General features: G+C 42.8%; 2 protein-coding genes across 5 annotated transcripts in view; one reads left to right on the top strand and one right to left on the bottom strand.

The window, feature by feature from the left end:
- The window catches only part of LOC126473422 (uncharacterized), a 120,199-nt gene extending 109,812 nt beyond the window's left edge, over positions 1-10,387 (bottom strand). Inside the window, exons 1-2 of one of the 2 annotated variants that reach the window (XM_050100454.1) lie at positions 10,328-10,387; positions 10,099-10,229 (exon numbers count right to left, since the gene is read on the bottom strand). In XM_050100454.1, the coding sequence (XP_049956411.1) occupies positions 10,099-10,124 (26 nt within the window). In that variant the 5' untranslated portion in view covers positions 10,125-10,229; positions 10,328-10,387. Of the gene's footprint in view, positions 1-10,098; positions 10,230-10,327 lie in introns of those variants that run through there. The other variant, XM_050100455.1, reaches the window with a different exon arrangement.
- Positions 10,388-10,456: 69 nt separating this feature from the next.
- The window catches only part of LOC126473423 (RNA polymerase II-associated protein 3), a 105,945-nt gene continuing 91,698 nt past the window's right edge, over positions 10,457-24,703 (top strand). For 2 of the 3 annotated variants that reach the window (XM_050100461.1, XM_050100458.1), the window contains exon 1: positions 10,590-10,719. The gene's annotated coding sequence lies outside the window, so the exon portion shown is untranslated. The other variant, XM_050100459.1, reaches the window with a different exon arrangement.

Below are 24,703 nucleotides of genomic sequence, written 5' to 3'. Positions count from 1 at the left end.
CGAAGTAGAGAGGATATCAAATGTAGACTGGCAATGGCAAGGAAAGCGTTTCTGAAGAAGAGAAATTTGTTAACATCGAGTATTGATTTAAGTGTCAGGAAGTCGTTTCTGAAAGTATTTGTATGGAGTGTAGCCATGTATGGAAGTGAAACATAGACAATAAATCGTTAACACAAGAAGAGAATAAAATCTTTTGAAATGTGGTGCTACAGAAGAAAGTGGAAGATTAGATGGGTAGATCATATAACTAATGAGGAGGTATTGAATAGGATTGGGGAGAAGAGGAGTTTGTGGCACAATTTGACTAGAAGAAGGGATCGGTTGGTAGGATACATTCTGAGGAATCAAGGGATCACCAATTTAGCATTGGAGGGCAGCGTGGAGGGTAAAAATCATAGAGGGAGACCAAGAGATGAATACACTAAACAGATTCAGAAGGATGTAGGTTGCAGTAGGTACTGGGAGATGAAGAAGCTTGCACAGGATAGAGTAGCATGGAGAGCTGCATCAAACCAGTCTCAGGACTGAAGACCACAACAACAACAACAACAATAGACACATACTCACGAACTACACTTGGTGTATCAGAAAATATTTCTTAATACATTATCAATATGATTTTTAATTCCCTTTTCTGTTCGACGGTTAGTACATTAAATTTCTGAGATTTTACCTTGAACCATGAACCATGGACCTTGCTGTTGGTGAGGAGGCTTGCGTGCCTCAGTGACACAGATAGCCGTACCGTAGGTACAACACAACGGAGGGGTATCTGTTGAGAGGCCAGACAAATGTGTGGTTTCTGAAGAGGGGCAGCAGCCTTTTCAGTAGTTGCAGGGGCAACAGTCTGGATGCTTGACTGATCTGGCCTTGTAACACTAACCAAAACAGCCTTGCATTGCTGGTACTGTGAACGGCTGAAAGCAAGGGGAAACTACAGCCATAATTTTTCCCAAGGGCATGCAGCTTTACTGTAAAGTTAAATGATGATGGTGTCCTCTTGGGTAAAATATTCTGGAGGTAAAATAGTCCCCCATTCAGATCTCCGGACGGGGACTACTCAGGAGGACGTTCTCATCAGGAGAAAGAAAACTGGCGTTCTACGGGTCGGAGTGTGGAATGTCAGATCCCTTAATCGGGCAGGTAGGTTAGAAAATTTAAAAAGAGAAATGAATAGGTTGAAGTTACTTATAGTGGGAATTAGTGAAGTTCGGTGGCAGGAGGAACAAGACTTCTTGTCAGGTGAATACAGGATTATAAATACAAAATCAAATAGGGGTAATGCAGGAGTAGGTTTAATAATGAATATAAAAATAGGAATGCAGGTAAGCTACTGCAAACAGCATAGTGAACACACTATTGTGGCTAAGATAGACACGAAGCCCATGCCTACCACAGAAGTACAAGTTTATATGCCAACTAGCTCTGCAGATAACGAAGAGACTGATGAAATGTATGATGAGATAAAAGAAATTATTCAGATAGTGAAGGGAGGCGATAATTTAATAGCCAGGGGTGACTGGAATTAGATAGCTAGTAGGAAAAGGAAGAGAAGGAAACATAGTAGGTGGATATGGAATGGGGATAAGGAATGAAAGAGGAAGCTGCCTGGTAGAATTTTGCACAGAGCATAACTTAATCATAGCTAACACACTTAGTTCAAGAATCATAAAAGGTTGTACACATGAAAGAAGCCTGGAGATACTGAAAAGTTTCAGATAGGTTATATAATGGTAAGACAGGGATTTAGGAACTAGGTTTTAAATTTTAAGACATTTCCAGGGGCAGATGTGGACTCGGACCACAATCTGTTGGTTATGAACTGTAGATTAAAACTGAAGAAACTGCAAAAAGGTGGGAATTTAAGATGGGACCCGGATAAACTGACAGAACCAGAGGTTGTAGAGAGTTTCAGGGAGAACATTAGGGAATTATTGACAAGAATGGGAGAAGAAATACAGTAGAAAAGAATGGGTAGCTTTGGGAGATGAAATAGTGATGGCAGCAGAGGATCAAGTAGGTAAAAAGACGAGGCCTAATAGAAATCCTTGGGTAACGGAAGGGATACTAAATTTAATTGACAAAAGGAGAAAATACAAAAATGCAGTAAACGAAGCAGGCAAAAAGGAATATAAACATCCCAAAAACGAGATCGACAGGAAGTACAAAATGGCTAAGAAGGGATGGCTAGAGGACAAATGTAAGGATGTAGAGGCACATATCACTAGGGGTAAGATAGATACTACCTACAGGAAAATTAAAGAGGACTTTGGAGAAAAGAGAACCACTTGCCTGAATACCAAGAGCTCAGATGGAAACCCAGTTCTAAGCAAAGAAGGGAAAGCAGAAAGGTGGAAGGAGTATATAGGGGGTCTATACGAGGGCGATGTTCTTGAGGACAATATTATGGAAATGGAGGATGTAGATGAAGATGAAATGGGAGATATGATACTGCGTGAAGAGTTTGACAGAGCACTGAAATACCTGAGTCGAAACAAGGCCCCGGGAGTAGACAATATTCCATTAGAACTACTGACAGTCTTGGGAGAGCCAGTCCTGACAAAACTCTACCATCTGGTGAGCATGATGTATGAGACAGGCGAAATACCTTCAGCCTTCAAGAAGAATATAATAATTCCAATCCCAAAGAAAGCAGGTATTGACAGATGTGAGAATTACCAAACTATCAGTTTAATAAGCCACGGCTGCAAAATACTAACACGAATTCTTTACAGACAAATGGAAAACTGGTAGAAACTGACCTTGAGGAAGATCAGTTTGGATTCCGTAGAAATGTTGGAACACGTGAGGCAATACTGACCCTACGACTTGTCTTAGAAGATAGATTAAGGCAAGGCAAACATACTTTTCTAGCATTTGTATACTTAGAGAAAGCTTTTGACAATGCTGATTGGAATAGTCTCTTTCAAATTCTGAAGGTAGCAGGGCTAAAATGCAGGGAGCGAAAGGCTATTTACAATTTGTACAGGAATCAGATGGCAGTTATGAAACTCGTTGGGGGTTATGAAAGGGAAGCAGTGGTTGGAAGGGAGTGAGAAAGGGTTGTAGCCTATCCCCGATGTTATTCGATCTGTATGTTGAGCAAGCAATAAAGGAAACAAAAGAAAAATTCGGAGTAGGAATTAAAATCCATGGAGAAGAAATAAAAACTTTGAGGTTCGCCGACGACACTGTAATTCTGTCAGAGACAGCAAAGGACCTGGAAGAGCAGCTGAACGGAATGGACAGTGCCTTGAAAGGAGGATATAAGATGAACATCAACAGAAGCAGGACGAGGATAATGGAATGCAGTTGAATTAAATCGGGTGATGCTGAGGGTATTAGATTAGGAAATGAGACGCTTAAAGTAGTAAATGAGTTTTGCTGTTTGGGGAGCAAAATAACTTATGATGGTCAAAGTAGAGAGGATATAAAATGTAGCCTGGCAATGGCAAGGAAAGCGTTTCTGAAAAAGAGAAATTTGTCAACATTGAGTACAGATGTGTCAGGAAGTCTTTTCTGAAAGTATTTGTATGGAGTGTAGCCATGTATGGAAGTGAAACGTGGACGATAAATAGTTTAGACAAGAAGAGAATAGAAGCTTTCGGAATGTGGTGCTACAGAAGAATGCTGAAGATTAGATGGGTAAATCACATAACTAATGAGGAGATATTGAATACAATTGGGGAGAAGAGAAATTTCTGGCACAACTTGACTAGAAGAAGGGATCGATCGGTTGGTAGGACATGTTCTGAGGAATCAAGGGATCACCAATTTAGTATTGGAGGGCAGCTTAGAGGGTAAAAGTTGTAGAGGGAGACCACGAGATGAATACACCAAACAGATTCAGAATGATGTAGGTTGCAGTAGGTACTGCACTCCAGTGTCACAGAGTTTGTGTGTGTGTAAAAAGCAACTGCTTTTCATACTTAAAACATCTGCTTTGCCCCACAACATAAATCGCCACAAAAAAAGTCATATAATTCAAATTGGCTTTAGCACAGCTCACCAAAAAATGCTAGAGTAGCTCACTGCATTGCAACGCTGAAGAGAAGCTAGCTGCCTGGCTGGGAAAAATGGGTTGTTCCAAGTGGATGCACTTCTAACACTGTCGTTGGTCAAAGCTGGGGTGTAGTTGTGCAACTGATTAAACTATTGTAGTACTTTATTAGATCCAACAACCAATCTTCTGATTTCTGGTCTTTGTAAACTCTTTCAACATATTGTTATTTATGGAGTGAATGATTACTCATCAACCAATTAATTCTTCTTAAATCTCTTCAACTGCTGTGTTTGTTATGGCTTTGGCACTGTGCCATAATCTGCGTTGTTGATTGTGTTGCTAAAGACAACAACACTATTTATGAACCTCCAACACAATGGATGCCCCATGTGTTACGAATTTTTCCTTTAAAAATTATCAACTTCTTCTTGATTCATATTTCATACATTCTTCTTATTCAGATATCAGTTAATTGCCAGCGCAAATGAATTCTGGGCCCTGCACTGTGGCATCAGAATGAAATGTTGCGTTATGCTCGAAACAGTGTGTTTGGAAAACCCAGGATGAAATAATGACAATATAATGAAAAGGATAGATTGCTACTCATTATATTGTGTAGAGAGTCACAGGCAGGCACAACAAAAATACTGCTAAACAACTGAGCTTTTGGCCAAAACAACTTCACACACACACACACACACACACACACACACACACACACACACACCGTCTCTGGGTGCTGAGGCCAGACTGTGAGCAGCAAAAGCACATGATGTGAAAAGCAGTCTGGGTGGAGGAAGTAAGAATTAGGTTAGGGTGGGGAGCGGAATGGATAGCAGCGAAGGGTTAGCGGACAGTAAAGTGCTGCTGACAAGTTCCAACAAGCAGCATTTTACTGCCCCCCACCCCTACCCTACTATCCCTCCCCCTTCCCACCCCAACCTCCTCCTCCCACCACCCAGAATGCTTCTCCCATCATGCACTGTTGCTCACAGTCTTGCCTTGCCAGCCAGAGATGATGGACATGTGTGTATGTGAATTGTATTTGTGTGAAAATGTACATGTAAGTTGTCTAATTCAAAAGGCTTTTCGCCCAAAAGTTCAATTGTTTAACAGTCGTCTTATTGTGCCTGTCAGCGACTCAACGTCTCCACTGTATGGTGAGTAGCAATCTATCCTTTTCATAACATTGTTATAGTGTATGTGGAATATGATTACTCCGAAATTCTGAATTGCTACTTCCTGATCCAACATTCAGAGAAACCATGTATTTCTTCTTAACATGAACTTCTTCACTGTTGCAACTGTACCTATGCTGGAACTTTGAAAACTCTTCTCTGTCTTCAACTTTTTAATAAACGACAGAAAGCACTTTATCTTAAATACGATATTGCTCCTATAGTTAAACTATAGTGTGTAAGGGATCACATCACGTACAAAGCGTGAACATACATTGATCTAACATCATATTAAATCTGTACAACATCCACAAATTACAGTTCTGAACCATCTGACAGCTAAGCTTTGTCTCTCTTCTATGACATCACTCCCATTGTCATGGCACTCACTATCCCATGGACTGCTCGATTCTCCGAGCCAGGATGTAGCTGCATGGAGTAACTGCCCAAACACTGTAGCAAAACTACCATTGTCTTCCTGCCTTGAAGATGTGCTACGTCCATTCATGCCCATGACATGAACAAACAATAATAAGGCTTCCAAACAGTTTGCTATTCTAAATTATTTCGCTGAGAAATACACTTTTAAATGTACCCATAATTTGTTGGTTAGGGTTTTTTTTAAGGCACAAAACTGCTGTGGTCATAAGTGCCCGTAGTTGTTGGTTGGGTAAACAACAGGTTAACACCACTTTATTTAAGTGACATTGCACCACAATGTGTAACCTTAACATACCCTACACTTGACTCCTGGATGGTGCTAAACAAGCAGCACTGATGTGGCAGCCAGACCTATCTTCACAGTAAGATCTGCAGACTATAAGACATGTAAAATCAAATACAAGAATGTGGTGTCAGCAAAGGATATATGTTGTAGCATTTGGCTGGGGATTCTGTCTACTTTCACTACTGTGTCTTGGCCAAAGCCCAGAGAGCTGAGGAGTATTTTACAGTTTCAGATGCTGTACAGTGGGTTTTGCATGCAGGTGTTTGAGCACAGTGTACTGCAAAATGTTCTGCAATAACAGTAGTGTCAGTACTGTCATATAAGAGAACTGGTTGCTAAGTGGCGGGTGTAGACAAATGCAACATGGCCCACCCTAGTGAAAAAAGAGGCACAGATCTCTAAAATAATGACATATCTTTCCCAGCATTCCTTCTTCTGGTGTTCTACGAGACAGTGCATCACAGACCTGTGATAGACTGTAATTAGGTTTTGCAGTGATGTGTGACACGTATGTCATTGGAGTCCCCACCTGCTTTTACCTTTACAGGAAAGCCTGTCTTATATTTTGGCCTCCATTGGATACAGCAGAAAAATGAACTCCGCTTTCTCCCATGCAGTTATTCGTGTGCCTGTAATTTGAGCTTGTGATAGAAAATTACACCTTGAACCTTGTTGAGGCTCTTATGAGGAGTGATGGATACAGGAATTTCACTGATCCTCTCAAAGGTGAGCAATTCCTGTAACTGAGCGGGGATCACATTATCATCAGGATTGAACCAATCCCCATTTTGCTATTACATGCTACTTTGAACGAATTTGTTTCCTATATGCACTTCAAAAATTGATTTTGTGGTCGAAAGGGTTGGCAATCAATTCAGGTACAAACTAATTACCGAGGGATCTCACCATCTCTTTTAGTTCTAATTTCCTCCAATGCTGTGGACAGGGAAGAGAAAGCTTTGTGGTCACACCTTCCCATGATAAATTGATCTATTCCTTCGAGTGAGACTGCTGGGGTCTTGTTACCACCAGCATGAGAAAGTTTGATCCTCCTCATTGTGGGTCATCTGCATGATCTCTGACTGAGGCCTCTACCCACGAGCACCGCCATGCCACACCAACAGCTGCCTCATACAATTATCACTAACTGCAATCCCTGTGCTCCACATTCGACAGGTACATACTCACAGGTATGTACAGGGAGTTTTCACCAATGGTACCAACAGTGCATTCTCTGGATTTTCACGTGGTTACATAAATGCAGTTGTCTGATGACACCCTCTCTCTCCAGCTGAGCCTCACTCTCCACAATGGTCTGGTGACTGTGTTAGGTTTAGTTGTCTGATGTGATCCATTCCCACAAGGGGTGTTCAGTGGATAGCATGTGCATCATGTTTGGCAACTTTTCCCCCTCTAAGAATGGCAGTCAAACCCAGAAGTAGGGATGTAAGATGAGTTAAGAGATGAGTAATGATGAGAGAACAGAAGCCTGGATAAAGCAAAGTGAGTAGCCATAATTGGTAAACTATAGAAAGCCAGGCTGACAACAAGTAAATGGCTGGGGTGGGGGATGATATGGCAGCTACCATAAAGTGTTTACAGTTGTATGGTCTAATCGTTGAATTTTTAGGTTTCACCAGTGTGGCAAGTTACTGGTTTTGTATGCATGAGACACTTGTGAGTGATATTCTTTTTGCAATCAGGTGTGTACTGAGTCTATTAAGTATAGGTTTTTTTTGACAGGGCAGAGGTAGATGTAGAAATTTATGGATCACAATTTGGGAAGGATAAGCATGGGAGTGGTGATCATACTGTGGGAACATGGGTGAAGCTGTTGTTTTTTGGGGGGAGGGGGGGGGGGGGGGGAGTTCTGAAGTGGTTTTGGAGTGGTGGGTAGATGTACTTAACAGATATTGCTTGGTTTAATAGAGGAGTATACAAGGGAGGGCTCAACTATAGTTTTTGATTGTTTTTCATTGTGTAGGGGTTGGGGCAGTAGGGGTTTCATCATTAATCATAAATCATAGCATGCAGTTTAAAGATTATTCAAAAGGGCTTTTACAAATTCTAAAAAGGGTTATTGGGTGGAGGGAGGGGGGGGAGGGAGAGGGGGCAGTTGAGTCCATTACAGAAAAGGGGAAGAGGAGCACTTCAACCTGACTCTAAAATCTCACCTTGATGAGTATTATTGGAGGAAAAGTGTGCTGAAAAAGTTATTGTCCATTAAATGTTTTTGATTGGGGTAAAATATATAGGCCAAAGTTGGTTAGTTAAGTCTGGAGTTTTTTAAATGTGGTTTGGGGTATTGTGTACAGAGAGGGTTGTGGCTTTTTTGAAGGGGGGAGGGGAGTAATTAGGTTTATGCATTTTTATTTTTTTATGAAGTTGTGAATGATGTATGCACATAATTGTTTTGTAATGCAGGTATTCTGTTGGAGACTGGTGTCAGCTGGTGGGTAGTGTTCAGGGGACGTGTGGTTATGGAGGTGTGAGTCCAGGCATGGTTACTTTGGTGGCAATGGAAGGAGGGAGATGGCCAGCCTAGATAATTTGTCATTTGACTGTGGCTGGTAAGCACATTTTTATGTAGGGGTTTGTTCATGTATGTAGTTTTCTTTAAGAATTTACTAGTCTAGTATTATTGTGAAGGTTGTGTTCATAGTTGAACTTTGTATTTAATACTTTGCATTGGTGGGTATTGTAGAGTGTGGTCTGGTGCTGTGGGTTTGTGGGAGTTAGTGGCATAGTGGATTTCAGTTGAGCCATAAAGGCCAAGTGAAATTTGTGTTAAAGGCTTTCAAGTTGTGTGTAGGTTCCCAATATTGCTGGCTTCTTGAACTACATAGATCATACAAAATTTACCATACCAATGGTGGTATTTTTTCAGTTGATTGTTGAGGATTTCATGAGCTTCACTTTTGTGTTAATATTTACTTTGAAATTGTAACAGGGTTCTTATTGTCATATCTATGTCTACATACATACTCTGCAAGGCACCGTATGATTCATGGCGGGGGGTACCAAGTACCACTTGCAAAAGGAGTGAGGGAAAGAGAAATGTCTATACACCTCCATAAAAGACCAATATCTCTTACCTTCATGGTCCCTGCGCAAAATTGGTGGGAGCGATAGGGGTATTCCCCTGCCTGCACCAGGGTAAGCTCACCAGTGCCATAACCCTATATCATTCCCTTGTAGCTTCTCCTTCCATAACCATCAACTTCCCTTCCCCCCCTACTGACGTGTGTGTGTGTGTGGGGGGGGGGGGGGGGGGGTTAAATCATTAACATAAAGGAGTTTCAGACAAAGTAACTGTGGCTGATTTAGTCTCTGGGAGACTGAATGTTATTTTTAGAGGAACGTACATTATCAGCGTTACAGTGGCCAGTAATTAATTTTTTTTTTACTATAAGCTTATAATAATACCCTACCCATGTCTTGAAGCATATCTTTCCCAGAAGTGGAAATCTCGCTCTAGAAGCTGAACACGATTTCACGCCAGTAAAAATCAAAGTAATGAATCATATATTTTAATGATGTCTACAGAGAGCTGCTTCTGTTCAAATTATGCATTATCAGATACGCTATAACAGAAATAATGATACGTAAGAGATCTGACATTTTCATTTCTAGCAAAACACCGCCCAAGAATTGGTACGCCTACGTACTGGTATGCGAATATTCCAATTACATTTATATCGTTGTAACACTTGAATATCTTCACTGTATTCATGATTCGTAATAGACCTACTGCACTCGTTGGACTGTATTTAACTACACGACAAAACTAGTCACAAAATGGATACTATTCTTATGAAATATTACCAGTGTAGCAGTTCTTCCGCAATCAAACTAACAAATAAGGATGGTGCAAACGGGGAAATGTAATCCAAAATAAGTACACATATACTATAAAACGAGTAACATTATAAAATTCAGTAAAAGAAAGAGCTTGCAAATAATTTCAGTGGTATCTTCAGTCACTCATTCCGTTAAAGAAAGTGTCAAAGTGCCACTGTTAAAACGTACTTCCAATGGGAAAAGGTAACTTTATCAGACATGTTGTATTAGCTATGTAGTATTCCATCACGAAGTGGGCACACACTTGGAGAATCAATCTAACCATTTACATGGCATGGCAAACAAATTAAAACAGCAACAATCAATTTCCACAAACAAATTTTGCTTACCTTTCAGTCACAGTACCATCGCTCATTTTGGCGCCTCCAATTTAAACTGTGCAAAGAGCATAAGTTCAATGTGGAAATCTTAGAAAGGCCGAACGCCTGACACCGCCGCCTGTTACTTGGCCTGTGAGCAGCTGTATTGACATACAGTTGTTACTGAACTATACAATAAATAAACAGAAGTTTTTAAATCTATAAAAAATATGGTTAATCACAAGCATAATTTGCTTACTTCAGTCTTTGCTGCGCCAAAATAGAATTCTTCCCATTAAGTAAAATTACTTATTTATCGGCTTCGTTATAATTATGTGAGGAATCTAAACTTTCGAAGAGTAGGTAAAACTGCGAAATTATATTTGCGAGTTGTACACATTATTATTTCGGGCGCAGTGATTTCTACCTAGTATTAAGGCAGACTAAAGGTGGCACTGGCCAAGTGTCATTTCAACAATGTGTAACCGAAATATGGTTGATTGCAGAGAGGTATGTAATCATACTGTGTTGGTTTGTATAGATCGCTGATACATCGCTGCATGTGCAATGTTGTGTGATTGGCAACGGGAAGGTAATGCGAAGGTATAGCTGCATTACGACTTACGTTGAAGAAATTAGATAGTGAGGAAGGTCAGTAATAAGATTTATAAATTTTTCAACCTTAACGTTGCTACAAGATTCGCAAAGGACTGATACTACTGTGAGACACGGAGCAGCGTCAAAGAAACCTGTCTCCGCACAGTGTCTTGGGGACGTAAAAGAGGTGTTGTGAGATTGAAACTAACTGTTCTGTACGATGTCGGCGTACCCATTACGCGCTAAATGATTCATGATATGGAAACAACAGGTTACAACATTCGAGAGGGGGAACAGATTGTTAATCCAACACACACACACACACACACACACACACACACACACACACACACAGAGAGAGAGAGAGAGAGAGAGAGAGAGAGAGAGAGAGAGAGAACACACACCAAATTCACCAGCTGTTGTACCAATGACTGATCACTCCATGTCATAACCCAGCAAGTAGTTACTCCCGGGAATTTCAATGAGCTGATTGATTCTAATTGTAATTCAGTGATGTTGTAGTGATTAGATATGACATTTTAATTTTGTGAAGTGCCTAATTTTACATTTTTGTATGTAGCCACTCTTTCTACCACTCTAAAATGTTATTAAGAACTATCAGACAGTACTTTATTACAGATAACCGTATTGTAGCCAAAAAGTTTGAGCTTACTATTAATTTTGTCAATGTTATTGTTTGTGATCATTCAAAAAGAATATCGTAACACAGCTTTATTAGTGGTACATACCAATAAAATAGTGTGTGTTGCATTTCTGTGATGTTTCCCTCAACAGAAATACATTCTCTCTATCAGACAGGAAGATTTCTGATCTCAGGCAGCATTACAGTTTCATTGTCAAATCTTAAAGTGTTTGTTTATTTTTCTGAAACTAATTCCCGTCCAAAATTTCTCAGTGTTTTTCTTTATTTGCTTGCTGTGTTAATTAAGCAGCATGTCAGATTACCCATCTATCTTCTCAGCTACTGCTTCTCCTTATAAGCATGGGAGATTGCTGCAGAAATTTGATTATGGAAAGAAATTTTTATCTGCAGAAATATGATTATGGAAAGAAATGTTCTCATTATTATTGAGTTCTCTTTCCCTGTTAACTTACGGTTACCAACTTTGTGATTTGTCTGCCTAGTTCAAGAAAAAGATTTCTCAAAAAGATTACTTTGAAAAGTAGCCGTATTTGTGATGACTATTAATGACGCATTATCCATGAGTGATTACTTGCAACTTACGTTCACACTATCTGTTACTCCTATACATCATTGATAAAAGAAGATTCATGGAAGCTGTCAGCACTGTTGTCAGCTTTCAAATGTGAAATGCAAAAGGCTGCTGGTTGTACCAAACTACATGACTGAAAACAGTAATCACCCATAGAAATATGGCAATACTGAGGCAATGCGATAGACATTTAAGCAAAACCACATAATGTGTTTGGCAGATGCACAAAGCTTCCATGCCCAGCACCATTTGTCAGGGCTCTCCTGTCGCAGCTGCAGGACCTGATGGGTAACACTGTTTTTGTTTTGAAATAATTTTTTTTTCTTCAATCTGATTGTCTGTAAATGAGAGACTGTGTTCTAACTTTTGAAAATTATGTAAGATTTCCAGATATTTTTGTCATAATTACGTGACTTGCTCACAACACCCAAGTTGGCCTTCTAAAATCCCCTTGTTCTACATGCTGTATCAACAGTGTATTGTCTCACTCTGATAACAGCTCTTGGAGGATCTTAGTGATTAGTGTATGTCTCTTCTTATACCATTGTTCATGTTTCACAAGTGAAACTGATTCTGGTGAAAGTTAAGAATAAGGGCAGTGCTGTTTCTCTGTGCTCTAGATATCAGTTTTTGTAGTACTACTGTGAAATATGAAAGTAGCCAGTGAGAATACAACAGGCAAATAACATTTTTCTTACTAAACAATATAAGTCAGTCTCCTGCCCCAATTATAAAATGTTTTTGAAATCTTTTAATGTATTTGAAGAGAGAAGGGGGAGGTGGTGAGGCAATAGTAAAATGCTTAGGGCAGCTTCTTCAGAACTATTAAAACTTATTTCTTTTCATATCAGCAATTTAAACCTATGCCGTAAAATAACCACTTTCTTGAGTTTTGTCATGTTGTGGTCTTCAGTCCAAAGATTGGTTTGATGCAGTTCTCCATGCTAGTGTACGCTGTGCAAACATCATCACCACGCAAATACCACAGCCCACATCCATTTGAACTTGCTTAGTGTATTCAAGCCTTGGTCTTCCTATATCATTTTTACCGTCCACACTTCCTTCTGCTATCGATCTGACAATTGCTGGATTCCTGAGGATGTGCCTATCAGCTGATCCCATATCTTTTATCCAAGTTGTGCTATAAATTGCTTTTTTCTCCAGTTCAATTCATTACCTCCTTATCATAATCTGATCTCCTATCTAATCATCAGCATTCTTCTTTCTGTAACACCACATTTCGAAAGTTACTCCTCCTCGTCCTTTTTTCAGTTATTGTCTTGCTTCCAGCTCCTTCCTTTAAAAAGTTTGTACAAGCTGTGGGCCCTTATTACAGTAAGGAATTCAAAAGCTTCTATCCTCTTCTTGTGTGAATTGCCTATTGTGTATGTTTCACTTTCATACCAGGCTACATTGCAGACAAATACCGCCAGAAAAGTCTTTATTAGATGTTAATAAATTCACCTTTCAAGAAATGCTTTTCTTGCAATTGCCAGCCTACAGTTGGCATTGTCTGATTTAATTTGACTGTATACTAGTATCATTGTTTTAGTATTATTGATAGGTTATTCATCTTGTGTCCTCTCTTCAAGACACTAACAGTTCCATTCCGTTAAACTGATCTTTCAATTCCTACAATGTCATTGATGAACCACAAAGTTTTTATTTCTTCTCCATGGACTTTAATTCCCTTTCCAAATTCCTTTTTGGTTTCCTTCAGAGCTAGCTTGAGGTGCAGGTTAAATAACATAGGGAATAGTATATGACCCTGTCCTGCTCCCTTTTCATGTTCTCTGATTCTTTTAACTATTGTCTGATTTCTGTACACATTGTAAGTAACCTTTTCCTCCCTGTATTTTGTCTTGTTTCCTTCAAAATTTGCAATTGTGTAACATTGTCAAAATTTTTCATTAAAACCACAAATTCAGGTTTACCATCTTCTAAGATAAGCCATAAGATTAGCATTACCTCATGTGTTCCTACATTTCTTCAGAACACAAACTGATCTTACCCAAGGTCAGCGTCTATCACTTTTTCCATTCTTCTATAAATTATTGGTGTCAGTATTTTGCAACCATGATTTATTTAAACGTATAGTTTGTTAGTAGTCGCATCTATCAGCACTTCCCTTCTTCAGAATCAGCATTGCTATGATCTCCATGAAGTCTGAGGGGTATTTCACGCCTGTATTACATATCTTGTACACCAGGTGGAATAATTTTGTCAAGGCTGGCTTTCCCAAGAACCTTCATAATTCTGAGGGAATGTCTCCCACTCCAGGAGCCTTGTTTCTACTTAAGCCTTTCAGTGCCCTATCAAATTCTTCTCACAGGATCATATATCCTATCGTATCTTCACATACTTCCTTTTCTCTTTCTACAGCATTGTCCTCAATTTGTTCCCATTGTATGGTCACATTGAAACCACAATAAAGTCCAAGCCCCAAAGAAGGGACACCACTGAAGTCCTACTTATCCTCCGTGGTACTTCCTGGGGTGCAGATCAAACCACCCTCCTATGTTTGTACCGGTCCCTTATCCATTCGATACTAGACTATGGGTGCTTTTATTATGCATCTATATGTCTGTCCCTCTTACTCCACGTCAATACTATTCCCCAACATGGCATCCATTTGGCCACTGATGCCTTTTACACTAGCTCGGTTGAGAGTCTGTAAGCAGAAGCTGCTGAGCTACCACTATCCTACCACTATGACTTTTTCCTCAGCAGGTATGCATGCCGTTTGTCTCCCATGCATGGCCACCCATCATATGCCTCCTTCTTCAATGACTCCTTTGATCGCCAGTATGGGGTGCGTCCCTCTTCTCAGTTACCTCCTGGAGTTCGCTTTTGGCTCTTGCTCTGGCAGCTTAACTTCATGCTACCTGCAACTTTCCCAGTGAGGCGTGAACCCTTCACCAGCTTGCCTTCGTATGGTGGTCTGTGTTCACCCTGTCTTTCATTTGCTTCCTAAGGACACTACTTCAGCCTCGCTCCATAATCTGCAGTTTCGCAACCTTCGCATGGAACTTCACAATAGTACCTTTGTGTACACTGATAGCTGTCAGACTGACCGTGGTGTCGGGTGTGTCTTCATCATTGGTGTCAACATTTTTCTGTATCGGCTTCCGGCACACTGCTGAATATTTACAGCAGAGCTCTTTGCCCTGTATCAGGCCACGGAGTACATCCGGTGCCACAGTCTTTACCACAGTCTTTTAAATTATGTCCTCTGCTCAGACCCTCGCAGCACCCTTCAAAACCTCTGTGCACTGTACACCACCCATGCCTTAGTGCAACGAGTCCAGGAAAACTGTCACTTGCTCACTCTTGATGGAGCCACTGTGATGTTTTTGTGGATTCCTCGTCATGTCGGTCTGCTATGAAATGAGGCTGCTGATACTGCTGCCAATGCTGCAGTTCTCGTACCTCAGTCCACTAGTTCTTATATTCCTTCAAAGATCTCTGTGTTGCTGTCAGTCAGGAGGTGCTGTCACTTCGGCATTGCCACTGGTCCTCCCTTCATGGGAATAAGCTCCAGGTTATTAAGCCTCTCCCAGTGGCTTGGATGACCTCCTCTTGACTCTCTGCCGTGAGGTCATTTTAACTAGGTTGCATATTGGGCTCTGCCTTTTTAGCCATTGCCATTTGTTAAGTGGCGCTCCTCCACCACTCCACATAGCGCCCAAGTTTTAACTGTCTGCCATTTCCTGGCAGAATGCCAACTTTTTAACCATTTACATTCCTGCTTGGATTTGCCGTCTGACTTATCGGTTGTTTTCTCAAACGATGTGCGGGCTGTCGACCACGTTTTACTTTTTATCCATCGCAGCAACATGGTGAAGGCCATTAATTTTTACTTCTGGACCTCCATTTCTCTATGGTATATTTAATAGACCTTTCTCCACGGCCCTGTTTTTAGCTGTCTTCTCTTACGTCAATTGGGATTGACGTGTAGTATTTTAACTCCTCTCTGTCTTCCTGTTCTATTGCCACATATGACCCTAGTTGTTCTTGCGCCCTCAAAACAAAACAAAAACAGTACAGAACAATCCCATATATGCCTAGGAGTGGTTGCTTGACATTCTGGAGCATCGGAACACCAGGCAACGGCCACCGTGCCAGGGAGAGGCCCTGTTCAGGGTGGATGGTATCAGGGCGGATGCTTTGCATTTGCAATGTATCGAACTCCAAAAATTGGGTCATTCTTCTCCAGCCATCTCTTTGAGTGGTAACAGTTCATTGACTGCTGCTCCTTATGACCCTACAGCCTTCCCTTCCATGGCTACACGCTGGAAGAAGGGCTTAGGCTTGCTGGCTTGGGGTGAAACATTTTCTCCACTACGTGGTCTGTACTAGGATGGATGGGGACACATTCATCACTACGAAGCTGTTATTTCTTATGGAAAACGTCGAAGACAAGTTTGGAAAAGTGGAGTCTCTCAGTAAGATATAGTCTGGTTCCCTGTTGATCAAAACTGCTTCTGCCACCCAATCTGCAGCACTTCATGCTTGTGATCGTGATGATGTCCCAGTGTCCATTACTCTTCACCAGTTTTTGAGTATGGCTCAGGAAGTCATTTTTTGTAGGGATATCATCCTTCATACTATGAGAAACACTGGGCCAATCTGGAATGACAGAGTGTTCATTTTGTTTGGCATATTCAGGAAGGTTTTAAGGACAAACACATGGATACTGGCATTTTTATTCTGGCATTTGAGGGAGGTACCCTCCCATAAAAGGTCAAGATTATCTGTTATTGGTGTGACGTGAAGCTGTACATCCCGCCACCCATGCGATGCTTTTGACGCTTGCGTTTCAGGCCCGTGTTCACGGTGTGTGGCAGACCCTCTATGTGGTGACTTTCTGCACCCAGTCAAGGAGGATAGCCCCTGTGTTCCACCATGTCTGTGTGTGTGTTAATTGTCACAACCATCACTCTCCACTCTCACCACATTCCCCAGCTTATAAAGAAGAAAATAAGGTACAAGATTATAAATCCCCAGATCATTTGTCTAACACTGAGGCTAGTTAAAAATTTGACCAACTTCATCCTGTGTTGATGACTTCTATTTTGGCTCTGTTACTTCCTTTACCACTCCTCCCTCTTCCTTATCCCAGTCCCATCCCTTTCTTCTCTTTCCCCTCCACTGCAGTTCCCATGCCCTCCTCTCCAGGTGCCACTCCCCCTCGCTGGCTGAAGAAGTACCCCCCCCCCCCCCCCTTCTTCAGCTCCCGGATGGAGCTGCCTCCTGGTAATCCTCCCCATGGTCTCTCTCAGGCCAGAGGCCTGCTGCCACATCTTGGCCACAGAACACATAGTCTGTTTGCCCCAAGGTTGCCTTCTCTCTTTCAGTTCCGGATCTTGCAGCAGCCTGCTCTCCCATTGTGCCCTACCCTTCTCATCCTATGAAAGAGAAAAAAAGAATAAGAAGAAAAAACACAAGTCCCCAGACAAGTAGCCGCCCCCCCCCCCCCCCCTCCCCTGCCAGTACCCCAGGAGTCGCCATCTTCCCCCTAGCAACCTGAGTCTGACCTCTTTTTTTTTTATAGATGTCTCCCTGACCTCATTGGCAATAGATGGTGACCCAGCAGTCTGATTGGCACCAGCCCGTTCACATACCATTCAAATACCCATTCCGTGCCTATTTAATGGAAATTTAATTGATACTACCATCACCTCCCAGAGATGCAGTCCCTTATCGCCTTTTACTCAGCAGCTTGTGTCATTTTCCAGGAATCTCATTTTACTGATGATCACTCACCGACCCTTCATGGGTTCCATGGTATCTGTCAGAACCAGGTCGCTTCCTTGAGAGCTTCTGGTAGCATCTGCATGTTGCTCCATACGGTTATTGTTAGTACATGGATCTCACTTCGTTCTCCATTGGAAGCAGTTGCCATCCAGGTCCACTTCAACTTTGCCATCACAGTTTGCAATCTTTATCTCCCTCCTGACAGGCCACCTATGTGTACTGCCCTAACTGCTCGCCTTCAGCAACTCCCTCCCTCCTTTCTTTCGTCTCCTTGGGGATTTTAATGCCCATCACCCTTTTTGTGGCAATGCTTTTTCATCTAGTTGGGGGCTCCTCATTGACCAGTTTGCTGTGGACCACAGCCTGTGCCTTTTTAATGATGGTACCCCTACTCATTTTATAACTGTATGTCACAGTTTTCTCTTCCATTGATGTTTTGCTCTCGTCCTCTCCTCTTCTTCCTTCCTTACATTGGTCTCCACACAATGACCTGTGATAGTGACCACCTCCTGTTGATTCTCTCATTCCCATCCCACCACCTGCTGCCCAGGTTACTGCATTGGGTTTTCCATCGTGCTGATTGGCCTCCCAAGTCATTTTCCGCCTCCTTGGATGGGTTGTATTGAAGTCGTTCATGAACTGTCCGTTAAGATAATCCATGCTGCCGGCTTTGCTGTTTCCCTTTTTACAGGCCCTATTCACTGTTAGCCATTTCCGTGGTGGAGTGTGGCGTTGCCACTGCTATCCGTGGTTGTTGTTTCGCCTTACAATATCTTAAGTGGCATCAATCTTCTGCTGGTTTTATTACGTGCCAAAGGTTGTTACTTAATCACACACAGCAAATGGGTGTCTTGGGAACACTTTCTCCTCTTAAGGCTCTTTTGTCACTTCGTCACAGGTACGGGTTACACTCTGCACCCACCAAAATTGTCAGTGGTTGTCTTCCATTGTGGGACTTGTCCTTTCTGGAGGCCATTGCACAGGTCTATCGGTTCTCATGTAACACCTTGCATCACATTTTGCGATGGCATTGGCATCAGCCTGCTATCCAGCTGCCTTCCTCCTCCAGAAACAGTGGGCTGAAGCTTCCTGCTTGTATTTTATCCCTTGTCAGGTGGAATTCCACAGTGAACCTTTTACTGATTGGGAGCTTCTTGTAGCCCTCTCTTCTTCCCATGATTCATCTCCCAACCCTGATTCCCCCCATAACCAGTTTGCTTCAAAACATCAGTCTTCCACAACATCAGTATCTCCTCGAGGCTGTTAACTATATTTGGCTCAAAGGCATTTTCCCTTCTCAGTGGAGACACAGTATTATGGTTCCTGTCCTGAACCTGGCAAGGATGTGTTGTCCTGTTATAGTTACCAGCCCATCAGCCTCACCAATTTCCTCTGTAAGTTATTAGAATGGATGGTGACTTGTAAGCTCAATTGGATCTCCTTACCAGTGCGGATTTTTGGAGGTATGGTCTCCGATTGATCATCTGCTTGAATTGAAAGCCGCAGTTAGACAGGCCTTTCTTAGTGCTGCCATCTTGTCAGTCTTCTTCAATCTTCATAAGGTTTAGTACTCAACTTGGTACCATCACATCCTCCTTACACTCTGTGAATGAGGTTTTCAAGGCCCTGATTTTTATTCACCAGTTCCTGCCCCACCGAATGTTCAGTCAGCTCTCCACACACACAGGAGACTGGCTCTCAGTGCCCTTTAAAGTCTATGTGCACTGTACACCGCCCATCCCTTAGTGCAATGGGTCCAGGAAAACTGTCACTTGCTCACTCTTGGTAGAGCCACCATAAAGCTTATGTGGGCTCCTGGCTGTGTCGGTCTGCCAGGAAATGAGGCTGCTGAGACTGCTGCAAAGGCTGCAGTCCTCTTACCTCAGCCCACTAGTTCCTATATTCATTCCAATGATCTCTGTGTTGCCATCTGTCAGGTGGTGGTGTCCCTTTGGCATCACCAATGATCCTCCCTCTGTGGAAATAAGCTCAGGATTATTAAGCCTCTCCCAGCAGCTGGGACAACCTCCTCTCAGCCCTCTCACCGGGAGGCGGTCATTTAACCGTTTATGTTCCCGTTTGGGTTTGCCGTCTGAGTTATCAGCCATTTTAGCGAATGATGCACAGACTGTCGACCGCATTTTGCTTTTTATCTGTCAAAGCAGTATGGCAAAGGCCATTTAATTTTTAGTTTTAGACCTCCGTTTTTGTATGATGTCTTTTGTAGCCCTTTCTCCACATCCCTGTTTATAGTCGTCTTCACTTACATTGACGTTTAGTCATTTTTTAGCTCCTCTCTGTCTTCATGTTTTATAGTTTTCTATAGTTTTGATGTGGATGCTTATGACCCCAGTTGTTTTTGCACCCTAAAAAAAAATAGAACCCCAGAGCTCCATATTAAGTGTCCTTTTTATCATCACTATTAATGGACTTGTGGCCTCTGCCAGACTGTTGGTCATCCCTGCTCTGTATGTGGATGACTTTTGTATTTCAGCTAGCTCCCACTCAGTGGCCTCTGAGGAATGAGAGCTCCAGGGTGCCATCCAGCACACTTCCCTGTGGACACTTTCACAGTGTTTTCAATTCTCTCCCTTTAAGTTGAAGGGAATGCATTTGTCTCCATACTATATGGTCCACCCTGATTTGGAGCTCTATCTTGACTCCCAATGCCTGACCCTGATCACCCAGTTCCGTTTCTTGGATCTCCTTTTTGACGACAGACTTACTTGGTTGACTCATATCTGTCATCTGAAGGTTGGCTGTTTTCATAATAAACTCAATGTTCTTCACTTCCTTGCCCACACCTATTCGGGGGCAGATCGTTCGACCCTTCTCTGCCAATAACAGGTGTTCTGTCTCATCTGGACTATAGTTGTCAAGTTTATGGATCAGCTGTCCCTTCCATGCTGCTCCACATGGACCTGGTTAACCATTGTGGTACCTTGTTATCCACCGGTGTTTTTAGCACTATCCCTGTCAATAGTCGTCTGGTTGACACTGGAATCCCTCCAGTTTAGATTTGGCGGTCCCAGTCATGGTTTCCTATGCCATCACTGTCTGCCCATCCGCTGCTCACCCTTCCTGTTCTATTCTTTTCACAGCTTTGGGCCATCACCTGCCTGCTGCCCACCCTCAGGCGGGTTTACAGGTTGCATTCCACCTCACTTTTCTCTGTTGTGACTTCCATTTCCCCTTCTTATCCTCTTCTTCACCTTCTCTCCTGACCACACCACCGTGGTTAGTTCCCCGGCCCCAGATTTAGATGGGTCTCCTCCAGGGTCCAAAATCCTCCATCGCTCCAGTGGTGGTCCATTGTTTGCTACAAACACTGTTATGGAAGTTTCAAAGTTTCAATATGCCTTTGTTTTTTACGCCAAGGCTTTAAGTCCGCTGATGATGTAGGCTATTCCTTCACATCTTCTGTGGGCATGGAACACCAATTCTTTCCTGCCACGTGTTGGGTGTTTACTGTGGAATTGATGGACATCTATCAGGCCCTCTGCTTCATTAAACAGTCCTCCCTCACCTGAGTTTTGTTATGTACAGACTCAATCAGTGGCCTTCAGGCTATTGCTTGGTGTTTTTCCCACCACCCCTTGGTCTCTGCCATCCACAACCTTCTCGCTGATCTTGGAGATGCTTCTTGTTCGGTTGATTTACTTTGGGTTTCTGGCCACGTAGGTATCCCAGGTAATGAACTTGGTTATCTGGCGGCTGGGGCTGCCACATGTCACCTGTTCTCTGTGACCCCTCCCGGGGTGGATTTGCAACTTTGCATCAAATCCGTTTCTGCTCAGTCATGGGCTGACTCTTGGGAGGTAACACCCCCCCCCCCCCCCCACCCCCCCGCCAATCTAATAAACTTTGTGCTGTCAAGGAGACCCCACCATGAGATGTTCTTCCCTCTGCTCCTCCCGGCAGGAATCTACCATCCTCTGCCATCTTCGTATTGGCCATACTAGGTGATCTGTGAGTTTTTACTCCTCAATGAGTTGTATTTGATAGAGGTGGAAAGAGGATGCAGAAAATAAAAGGTGTAGAAAACTAAAAGGGAGTGAAAGGAGGGATATTTACTGTGAAGAAATGCTGAGACTGAAGAAATTAACATAAATTAAGGTCAGATGGATGTCAAAAATCAAGGACATGTTGTAGCACCAGTTCCCACCTGTGGATTTCTGAGAAACTGTTGCCTGGAGGAAGAATCCAGATGGCACTTGTGTACAGGTCATAACCAATAAATTGTGGTCAGAGTCCACATCTGCCCCTGGAAACATCTTTCAGCTTAAACTCTGGTTTTTAAATCTCTATCTTACCACTATGCAGTTAATCTGAATCTTCCAGTGCTTCCAGATCTCTTCCACATATACACACTTCTTTTCTAGTTCTTAAACCAAGTGTTAGCAAGGATTAAATTAAGCTCTTTGGAAAATTCTACCAGGGCACTTCCTCTTTCATTCCTTTTCTCCTCATCTATGTTGTCCTGCTATTTTTCTTCTCTTCCTTTCTCTATTGTCAAATTCCTATCACACTTTATGGTCAAATTTTCACCTACTTTGACTGTTTAAATAATTTCCTTTATTTCATCATACACCCTTTTCAATCTCTTCCTCATCTGCAGAACTGGTTGGTACGTAAACTTGTGCTAGTGTGATGGTATTGGCTTCATGTCTATCTTAGATATGATAATGCATTCTCTATGCTGTTAACAATTGCTTACCCAGATTGTTATTCTCTTATTCATTAATTGGCCTACTTCTGAATTACTGCTGTACTGACCTGACCAGAAACCCCTTTCATCCTGCCACTACACTTCACTACAAGGTGTACAACTTGGCTTCCACCATTTGCCGATAGGTGGTGACAATGGTAAGTAGCGGTCAAAAGAAACAGACCGCCGACACCAGGCAGTTAGCTTGTACCTCAATCAACATATCCTCATTCAAACATTAGTTGACTTGTGTCTGCATCATAAAGTTGTTCTTGATTGAAAATGTCAGTTTACAAGCCTAATTCTCGTCATTTGCGGGAGGTGTTTCTGTTTTGTTTCAATATGAAGAAAACAGTGGCTGAGTCTCATCAAATGCTCTCAAATACTCCCCCCGCGGGTTTAGGGGTTAGAATTGGCCCGCGGTATTCCTGTGTGTCGTAAGAGGCGACTAAAAGGAGTCTCACACTTTTCGCCCTTTCTGTGATTGTCCCCTGTTGGGTTTGACCTCCATATTTCCAAATTTTCCTGAAGAGCGAGACAATTGGGGAAGGGTGCTTTACAAGGTACATCGTGTCCATAGTGCGTTGAGATCTGTAGCCCCCTTTCTCATCGTTGCATTGCAGTCCCGTGGCATCAGGGCGGATGACACGCAGTGAAGTGTGGCACATCTTCTCTTGCTGGTGGCCAACCATCAGCAGTCTCTAAGCATTCGAGGGCTCAATTCAATGCACAAATGTAGGATTCCTAATTGTTCCCCTCCCTGGCCACACCATGGGAGGAACAAAGGGCTAAGGCTGGCAGCGACACTTATTCACCCCGGTACCTAGTCTGTACGCGAGCTGATGGGGAATCCTTTGTGTCCATGAAGCCTCAGTTATTTGTAGAGCATTTAGAGGACACATTTGGGGAGATGGAGGGCTTGTCCAAAATGTGATCTGGGTCAGTCTTGATCATAAAAGCTTCTTCTGCCCAGTCACAGGCATTACTCGCTTGTGACAAGCTGGGGAATGTTTCTGTTGCTATCACGCCCCATAGGAGCTCAAATATGCTCCAGGATATTATCTTCCTTATCTTCCACAGGGATCTTCTTTTACAGTCCGATGACAAGCTGCATGCCAACTTAAAGTGACGAGGTGTCCATTTCCTCCGGCACGTCCACTGGGGTTCGAGGGATAATCGGGTTAACACCAGTGCCTTCATCTTGGCCTTCGAGGGTGATACATTACCCGAGAAGGTCAAGGTGATGGTCTATTGCTGTGATGTCAGGCCATATATCCCTTCCCCGATGCGGTGCTTTAAGTGCTGGAAGTTCGGTCATATGTCTTCCCACTGTACTTCCAGCCTCATATGTCGAGGTTGTTGTTGTCCATCCCATCCCAATAGTCCATGTGCCCCGCCTCCCATCTGTGTCAACTGCAGGGAGCACCATTTCCCTTGCTCGCTGGATGTAGGATTTTAGAAAAGGATAGGAAAATAATGGAATACAATATCCTGGACGCCCATGACAACATCTTAAGCCACCACTAGAACTGCAGTTCCTGCCCCATCCATTGCACAAATTCCGGTCACCTCTAAGCCGTAAGACTACACCTGCCCCCTTGATGAAGACCAAGGAACTTGCGGTGGCACCCACGCCACCGCTACCTACAAGCTCTGCATCTGAGGATGAGGTGGAGATTCTGGCATCCGCTGAGGACCTGTATGTCGCCGGACCCTCAGACGCAATGGATATCGCTTCCTCAGGAAATCGGTCAGTGGCAGCAGATGACCCTGAGGCCTAAACAGCCTCATTGAATGTTCAGTGCCTTCCCAGTCTCACGATCATATGGTTTTTTCCACCATCTTGCTGAACTCTGACAACTTGTCAGCCTTCACCCTTTCTTTTGCATTTCTCTCCAAGAAACCTGGTTTCCGGCGATGCGAACCCCACCTTTCATGGCTATTGGGGTTATTATAAGAATTGAGCAGCTTCTTAGAGGGTATCTGGTGGAGTGTGCGTCTATGTCCTTAACTCACTTTACAGCGAGTGTGTCAGTCTTCAAACTCCCTTAGAGGCTGTCGCTGTTAGGATGTGGATGCCTCAGGCTGCTACTGTCTGCAGTATCTATCTTCCACCGGATGTTGATGTCCCATAGCATGTATTGGCTGCACTGATAGCCCAATTGACGCCAAATTTTCTGTTACTGGGCTACTTTTAAGGCACATAACCCTTTGTAGGATGGATTGGTGGCAACTGGCCGAGGCACTGTCGTTGAGCAAGTGTTGGCACAGCTCGACCTTTCTCTCTTAAATAATGGTGCCTCCACACATTTCAGTGTGGCACATGGCACGTACTTCA

Source organism: Schistocerca serialis, chromosome 4, assembly GCF_023864345.2.
Source record: "Schistocerca serialis cubense isolate TAMUIC-IGC-003099 chromosome 4, iqSchSeri2.2, whole genome shotgun sequence".
Classification (NCBI taxonomy): Eukaryota; Metazoa; Arthropoda; class Insecta; order Orthoptera; family Acrididae; genus Schistocerca; species Schistocerca serialis.
The sequence above is the reverse complement of the archived record's forward strand: the minus strand, read 5'-3'. Positions and strand labels throughout refer to the sequence as shown.